Source organism: Drosophila tropicalis, unplaced genomic scaffold, assembly GCF_018151085.1.
Source record: "Drosophila tropicalis isolate 14030-0801.00 unplaced genomic scaffold, ASM1815108v1 contig_838, whole genome shotgun sequence".
Classification (NCBI taxonomy): Eukaryota; Metazoa; Arthropoda; class Insecta; order Diptera; family Drosophilidae; genus Drosophila; species Drosophila tropicalis.
In genome coordinates, this window is record NW_027173330.1 from 167718 (window position 1) to 176610 (window position 8893).

The 8893-nt window shown below is 37.6% G+C and overlaps 1 protein-coding gene and 2 long non-coding RNA genes across 3 annotated transcripts; 1 reads left to right on the plus strand and 2 right to left on the minus strand.

Moving 5' to 3' along the window:
* Positions 1-338: 338 nt before the first annotated feature.
* Positions 339-1234, minus strand: LOC137580220 (uncharacterized). Its single transcript, XM_068294141.1, has 5 exons — positions 1105-1234; positions 1012-1032; positions 739-938; positions 515-668; positions 339-454 (listed from the first exon to the last, which is right to left on the minus strand). The coding sequence occupies exons 1-5, from the start codon at positions 1232-1234 to the stop codon at positions 339-341; spliced, it is 621 nt and encodes a 206-aa protein (XP_068150242.1).
* Positions 1235-3133: 1899 nt separating this feature from the next.
* On the minus strand, positions 3134-3941 carry LOC137580222 (uncharacterized). Its single transcript, XR_011032980.1, has 3 exons — positions 3660-3941; positions 3304-3457; positions 3134-3237 (listed from the first exon to the last, which is right to left on the minus strand). It is a non-coding gene; the product is annotated as an uncharacterized lncRNA (long non-coding RNA).
* A 3563-nt stretch (positions 3942-7504) lies between these two features.
* LOC137580221 (uncharacterized) lies at positions 7505-8506 on the plus strand. Its single transcript, XR_011032979.1, has 3 exons — positions 7505-7747; positions 7917-8015; positions 8411-8506. It is a non-coding gene; the product is annotated as an uncharacterized lncRNA (long non-coding RNA).
* The last annotated feature ends 387 nt before the right edge of the window (positions 8507-8893 follow it).

The following is an 8893-nucleotide window of genomic DNA, read 5'->3' on the forward strand; positions in this document are numbered from 1 at the left end:
ATTTGCGGCGACATTTAGCATTGTCTCTCCTAGCGCCTCGGACATTCTCTCGAATTTTCGGCGACATGTCGCCGGAAATTCCGCTGAAGACGAAGAACCAAGTCGCTCGTATGTTCAACGGAATTTGCGGCGACATTTCGCCGAAATGTCCGAGCAAAATAGTGGTTGGATTTTTAATCGAATTTTTCGGCGACATGTCGACGCAATGTCCCAGCAAAATTTAGCTCGGATTTACAATCGAATTTGCAGCGACATGTCGACCAAACATTAATGGACATTTCATTCCCAAAAATAAGTGACAATATAATTTTATACAATTGTGTTAATTTTTTTAACATTTATTTTACATTCTTATTTCCATTTTTTTGTTTATTAAATGTATTTTTGGCACAGGCCAAACTAGTTCTTAGGGTATTTTCGGGAGGGTCGCCGGGGTGAGAGTTTTGAATTGATTCTGAAAAGATAAAAATTTATCAGGCAATGAAGAATGCACGTTCAAATTTATATTGCTTACCTAGCAACACGGACAGTAAATTGGGATAAGTTTTTAAGCTATATTTTCTGTTCCTTCCGTCTACATTATGGCTTACTATCAGGTCGTCGGCCAAAACTTGCCGAATAGATTTGCCAGGCGCAGCTTGCGAAATGATAAGCGTAATTTTCTTTACCTGCCAAATGGAAAACACATGAAAAACATTTATATAAGTTTTTTTTATAGTTTTGATAAAAATAGCTTACGAAATGTTTCCGATTGTCCGGACACAGTTTATTCTCCATGAGTATAAGCTGTTCGGCATTGCTTATAGGGAAGGCGATGTTGGGTGTTTCCTCCTGAGTCATCATTCTCATCATCTGCTTGATCATTGCCGTCTGCGTTGCGACCAGCCCCTTCAGCTCCTGCACCTCTGTCATTATCTGCCTCAGCATGACAGCGTTGTCTGAAAAAGAAGTTTGCAAAAAGAAATTAGTATTGAATTACAGGCTGCCAATAAATTCTTTACAAGTACTTACATATCTCAGGTTCATTAGATTCTGTAATAAGTTGAAAAAAGAGGAAAAATTCAAAATTTTTAATAGTTCGCTATTTATTATTTATATACTTACTTTGTTCTGCGCCATCTGAGCGAAGGGCCGCGTCTGTAATATATGAAATAAGGGAAAAAATTATTAAAATATTTTTCATTTCCTGAACATTATTCAAATGCTTACCCGACTCTGGCACTTCAAAACGCATTTTCATCATTTTTTTGAGCTTCCTTGGTCGTCCATTCTGAAGCAAAAATATATTATTTACTGTTGTCATTCAAAATTCAAATCCCCCCCCCCCCCCTCCACACACACACACATTTTTTATACCCTTGCAAAAAGGGTATATTAATTTTGGTCAGAAGTGTGCAACGCATAGAACGAAGCATCTCCGACCATACAAAGTATATATATTCTTGATCAGCACGACGAGACGAGTTCAAATAGCCATGTCCGTCCGTCCGTCCGTCCGTCTGGATCAACGCAAACTCCTCCTAGACCGTAAGAGCTACAGAAATTTTGCACGTAGGCTTGTATACACTGCAGGCGTTGTATATCTGGGATTCATCCGGATCAGACCACTATATCACATAGCTCTCATACAAACCCCAAAGTCACGAACAGTGACTTTTCTCAATAACTTCGTTATTTTCTATGCTATTATCGTAAAACTTAATTTTAGAGAGTTTACTACGCCTATAAACGACTATGCCAAATTTGATCAAGATCCGGTGACTATATCATATAGCTCCCATACAAACGGCCAAGTCACGAACAGTGACTTTCTCAATACCTTCGTTATTTTTTGAGCTATTGTCGTACAACTTAATATTAGAGAGTTTACTACGCCTATAAGCGACTATGCCAAATTTGATCAAGATCGGGTGACTATATCATATAGCTCCCATAGGAACGATTGGTCGAAAACAGTGACTTTTGTAAATAACTTCGTTACTTTTAACGCGATTGCTTTTAAATTAAACATTTCTTAATTTAATATATATGTTAATGACTGTGCCGAATTTGATAAAGATCGGGTGACTATATCATATAGCTCCCATAGGAACGATCGGTGGAAAACAGTGACTATGAACAATATCTTCGTTATTTCCTATGATTGTAGGCCTTTCTTTCGCAAGCATAAGCCTTTTTAGATAAAACGTTCTTCCACATTGGTGGCTAATAGGTAAGGATAGAGTTACCAAAAAAGTTGCAAGGGTATACAAACTTTGACGTGGTCGAAGTTAGCCCCGGCCCTCTGGTTTTTATTTTGCTTTCACTTTTCATTCTTTAATTTATGGACTTATTATATCCTTGCAAAGGGTATATATAAAGATTTAATCCGCCATCAATTTTATTTTTACTCATAATTAAATGAGTTCGGGTGCCGTCGGCTAAACTCCGCATGAAATACGCTGGCAGAATTTTTTTCTGCCGACGTCAGTGGCTCGGAATTTGCGGAAATTTTGTCCCCGGCCACTTTTGGTACTGAAGGGTGTGTTCTCGATTTGCATATGTATGCGAACACTCGTCGGTACCCTGCAGTACGCGTCTGCGGAGACCTTCCGTCGAGTTTACGGGGACATGACCGCTGTCTTGGGGGACATAGCGGCGACACGTTCATTTGAGTTGTGGCGACATTTAACATAAGATGGCCTAGCAATAAGGACAATCGGGACAACTGAGCGACAAAGTCGACGGTATGTTCAGGGATGGTTTTTCAAAAATGTTTTGAGGGACATTTGCAAAGAAATTTTCTCTGAACGTCGACGGTACTTCGGCAGGTCTTCTTTGCGTTCGTTTCAGAGGACGTTTCGTCGACATTTGCTTTGAATGTCGACGGTTGATCGACGGATCTTCTTTGCATGCGCGTCAGAGGACGTTCCATCAACAATTGCGTTGAATGTCGACCGTTGGTCGGTGGGACTTCTTTTCATGCGCTTCAGAGGACGTTCCATCGACATTGCATTGAATGTCGATAGTGTTGCCCATACACAAATAAAATACAAAATTTTCTTTTAACTAATTTATTCATTTATTAAATTTTTTTCACAGCAAGGGTATAACAATAAACATAAACAATAAGTTATGTATCTTCTACTGCCTTCGTACGGCGATTCTTCATTTTGTTGACTGTATTTTTGGCGCAGCCGATGGCATTTCGGAGCACCTTCTCCGCCGGCTGTCCTCCTTCAGACATCTGAATGGCTTCTGAAAGGACAAATATATATTTATAGAGATATATAAAAATTAAAATACGAAAAGTTGTATTTTTACCTAGTAAGCAGCTTAACACATGGGGATAAGCTCTAAGGCTTATCTTCCCATTTTTTTCATCTAAGTTGTGCGATTCAAGCAGGTCATCTGAGAAAACATTTCGTATTGATTTCGTAATGGCCGCTTGGGTCAACAAAGTGTTCATTCGTTGCATCTGCAAACAAAGAAGAAAATAAATTTGATACAAAAAATTATTATATGTTAATATGTGTGGCTTCTAAGTTATTAGAAGTACCTTTAGGGAATCCGTGAATAACATTACTTCTGAATAGAAATTGATTGATATTAACACGGATTCGTTAAAGGTATTTGTAATAGAGAGGCTAAAAAGAATACATATGTATGTATGTACATACAATTTTTTAGAGTCCGTCGTTATCTTATGCTCCATCTTTACTAAGTCCTCCACAGACTCCAAGGGGAATAAAGAGGAGTTGTCGTCTGGCTTGTCGCTCACCATCCGCATTAACTGCTTTGTTAAGGCAGCTTGTGTCGCCAAAGCATCATTGAGATGGCTCCTCATCTCATCCATTTTTTTTCCCGAAAATTTGCCTCCATTTGCTCCATCCTTTTTAGCAAATCGGCGTTGCCTGAAATAAATTTCAAATGAAATTTTACAACTTGAATATTTGGGTATTTCATTAAAATACTTACTCGGTTGACCAACGATGCTTTCTGAAATATATTCAAAGAAAATTTATTAGAATAATTTTAATCGGGAACTCTAAACATTTCTACAGATTGAGCCATTTCTAATTCTAATTCGAATATATATTTCTCCTAACTCTTCCTCAAATGAAACTATCTGAATTGGAATGCTTTCTCCAACATAACAAAAATTATTTGGCCTTCTATTGGTAAGAGTGCATCCCTTTATTTTGAGGACATTTCTAACTAATTCTGTTTCTTCCCCTCTCCCTACATGGAAACTATCTTCTACAATTTTCTTATATACTTGTTGTAAAATTTGTGTAGGCTTTCGGACAAATCTTTTTAGAGTTTGCAAACGAATAAGAAGACCCTGAAATCGGATCTCCGATTTGATTCACAGTCTCTGTGTGTAGTAAGCCATGAACATTGTAGGAAACACTGTTTTCCCCAAACCCAAGAGGAAAATTCTCAACAAACAAGTTTAACATTCGTTGAGAAGTTTTCACATTAGAGTCTCTTTGTGTTTGGGAGCATAGCAATCTGTTAGCACAGCAATAAAAATTCGTAATACTGGTCATCATTCATTGTATCTTTATAATCCCATATATACAACAAAAACTGCCTGTACTCAGTTGCTTTCCAATTAGGAAGCTCTAACAATGTCCTTGGCTTCCTTGCAAACTCGTTAGGAATGTACTTCCGCATCGACATTAATATATCGGAAATGTTTTCTTTCTTCACTTTTGGAATTTTAGTAATAATTTTATTACTATTTACTCTACTCAAAAATATACGCATGACACCCAATTCAACAAGATGCATGCAATCCAGAGGAACTTGAGTTATCATAAGTACTCCAAGTTTTTCAAAAGCAGACTGACAATGAAGGTATTCCACTTAATGGTGGCAAGGGTACTTTCTAGTGTGAAAGTTTGCATCAGTTATTAATTCAGCACTGCGAGTGCTAAATGTTAACACTGAGTCAACTTTTCGAGCCACCTGAATGCATTTGCTATAACCGTAACTGGAAGTATGACCAGGCACGCCAGTAACAAATGCTCTTGCAGGAGCGTCGCACACAATAGCCCTAAGTTCTAAGTGAACCTTTTTTTGTGCAACGGTGAGGCCATTTTCAATAATTTCGGACAACTCTGTTGTGAATTTGGACAAAAATTCTTCGCAAACTAATGGCTTATTGTGACCCATAAATACGCCTATCCAAAATACAGGGCATTTAATAACGTTATTTACTCGAATAAGAATGGGCCACAATTGAGCACGCGAACTGTTAAATAACGGAAGTCCGTCAATATTAATGTCGATGCTTAATACATCGGGAAGACTAGGTAAAACGCAAAAGTTCACTCAATTGCTGCGATAAGCCGATATGTAAATAGGAGCCACCCCCTATTTCACTGATATCAGGCTTTTCGGAGCAATTGAACTTATAGAAGGGCTTTGTTCAAGTTATGTGAATTTAAAATATGCACTAAATCAATAGCACAGCTCCGTTTTGGTTTATGTTTTAAATACCAATTTCTCAATTTTGTATTTAAATCATCACCAACGTTGGCCTGTGCTTCTTGACTACCTATCATTTCTTCTAAATGGACTACAACGTCTTCATCAATTGACATATCGGTGAAGTCGCCATTGTCCCTACTTTTTTCTACACTTTCTACTCCTAAAGACTCATTGTTTCTATTCAAAGCGTCCCTTTCACGCTTTACTAATCTACGCATGTGTCTACCGCTCAACATTTTGTCTAACGTAAAAAAAGCTGTAAAAAATGGTAGTGTACTATTAGATAAGTAAATAAATTAAGTAACAATATAACTTTTATGTTGTTTATGCGATCATCACCAAACTTGATAGTTGATTCTTGTATAATTATGTATCAGAGTTGTGCCTTTAAGCATTATCATTACTTTTTCATTATCATTAAAAAAAAATATTTTAATGAAAATTTTTTCATTGGCATTGAAAATGAAAAGTAATTAAAAATTTTCGAAAGTTTTATGAAAATCGTATGATTGAAAGAAATTGCAAAAAAGGCATAATAATGATTAAATATTAATTTTTTTTTTGGGCTTTTCTTCAATGAAAATCATTATTGTTGAGTTATATGAAACTAGAAAAATGAAAAAAATATATAAATAATTTTATAACAAATGCACACATTTCTAAAATCTTTAAAAACAAATTTAAGATTTTCAAATGCCCTTTATTTTTGGATAAAATCACATAAAAACCAGAGGGCCGGGGCCCTTGCAACTTTTTTGGTAACTTTTTCCTTACCTATTAGCCATCAATGTGGAAGAACGTTTTACAATCATAGGAAATAACGAAGATATTGATCAAAGTCCCTGTTTTCCACCGATCGTTCCTATGGGAGCTGTATGATATAGTCACCCGATCTTTATCAAATTCGGCGCAGTCATTAACAGATATATTAAATTAAGAAATGTTTAATTTGAAAGCAATCGCGTTAAGAGTAACGAAGTTATTTACAAAAGTCACTGTTTTCGACCGATCGTTTCCATGGGAGCTATATGATATAGTCATCCGATCTTGATCAAATTTGGCATAGTCGTTTATAAGCGTAATAAACTCTCTAATATTAATCACGATAATAGCATAGAATATAACGAAGTTATTGAGAAAAGTCACTGTTCGTGACTTTGGGGTTTGTATGGGAGCTATATGATATAGTGGTCCGATCCGGATGAATCCAAGATATACAACCCCTGCAGTATATTTCAGCTCTGTAGCTCTTACGGTCTAGGAGTTTGCGTTGATCCAGACGGACGGACGGACGGACGGACATGGCTATTTGAACTCGTCTCGTCGTGCTGATCAAGAATATATATACTTTGTATGGTCGGAGATGCTTCGTTCTATGCGTTGCACACTTCTGACCAAAATTAATATATCCTTTTTGCAAGGGTATAAAAAAAGAAGCAAAACATATTAATTGTTCATGCCACCGGGTGAACAGCAGTGAGTGAGGGGTAGGGTTTTTTCCCAAAACCGAATTCGGTCATACTGAGGAGAATGACGAAGGGTTCTGCTGTACATCGCCATATTCATCCAGTACGAGCATCCAACAGGAACACCAGTTCTTGCTTTGTGTTTTTTTCTCGATTGTACTTTTTTCCAACCCGAATCATTTCTCTTGTGTGGGGACATCTTGTAATTTAAAGGAAATAAACCATCATTAATTTAAACGAAGTTATCGCGCGTTTTAATTGCATTACTCACGCACTAGACCCCTGAAGAAATTGGCACCCGCCAACCATTTGTGGCTTATTTGGATCCTTCCGCCCCTCCACGAACATTGGTCCGTTGAGCCGGATATCCTTCCGCTATTCCAGCTTGTATCGGCGGAATTCCTGATAAGTACAACATTTCTTATTAAAAATCTCATTCACATTATATTCCATTACAAACTTATAGAAGTGTGAGGTTTCCCGCTCTTCCATAGACACCTACACACTTTTGTATACTTGTATGTACATACCTGACCTGTTCCAAGGGTTACATGGTATTTCCCGATCATTTTTGTGTTTATGAAGTGAATTTATTTTCCATTCTTCGAAATTCTGATTGTCCAAAAGTCCTATTGCATAGCAATACATACATATGTATGTATATACATACACACACATGAAAAAACAGTATTCTCACCCTGGTCCCGCGTATATCGATAGGGGCTCAATCCGGCTAGCTATCGGAAAAGAAGGTCGTGAGTTCCTACAACCCATCCCCAATACACGCAACAATAAACGTTCTGGTAATTGACGAACAGCTGAACATCAATACCCCTTCGTCTGAAGGAATCCCAACACAGTACGAGGATCACTTCAGACGCCACTCCACTGGACAACACTTACGATACATAAACTACACGAATAACAACTATCTAACAAACTCACTAATTATTTATTCTTACCCCCTTACAGGAATGATGTCGTCGCCGCCGCTCCATGTGAACCGGACCTCCTCTTCCGGATTATCGAGGTCGAACGGGCCCTCCCTTTCCTTCGTGGCATGTCGATGAGGTATGCCACCCCATATCATTATCACCGTCGTCACCTATAACATTTCATCATCACCACTCCTCAACTCCTCCAGGAGTCGTCGTGCTCCTTTCTCCCCATTTCCCCCCCATCAAGAAAACACTCAGCAATTCATTCTTTTGTTGTTCATTACTCTTAATTATAATTAACACACGAATTTATTAACAATGCTTGACCTGGTGTAAATTTGAGCAGGTGTCTGCCACAGATTACATTACATTTACTTTTCCTTTTTTTTTTTTTTTTTTTAAATCAAGATGAATTTCCTTCCCGACTCCCACCTATTTATCAGAGCTCTTTTAGGGGGGCAAGATCGAAGAAAAATTATCCCGTTTATTGATATCCTTTTTCACCTTTTTTCTTTTCTTTTTTTTCAGCTATCTACTGTCAAAACCACACCAAGGGTCGTGAACAACACGGGACTTAGGAATAATGAAATACACAAAAAAAAGAATGCGCACGTGGGCAACCAAAAAGGACAAAATAAATATTTAAAATAACAAAATAATAAATAAGGAATTATTTATGTAGATAAATAAATAAGGGAATAAATAAATAAGTAATTAAGCTAATATCTGGTTTTAATTTTTTTTCCCAGCCAGGTGGAGTTCTCCAACAAATTGGGGGTTTTTGGAGCGGTCCGCACCAAAAATTAACGGGGATGAGAGCCAAAATTTTTCTTTCCCCCAATCAGCCGAAACTTTGCTGCTCTTATGGCTTTGCTGGGCGATGGGTGTATCAAAAAAAACGTCTGGCCTGGAATCTAATTATTTCGGCGTCCCTCTTGTGATTTTATCTTTGGGCCCAATGGGCCAACGGGACCAAGAATTTAGTTCGGGGGACGGGTACAAATAAAATTT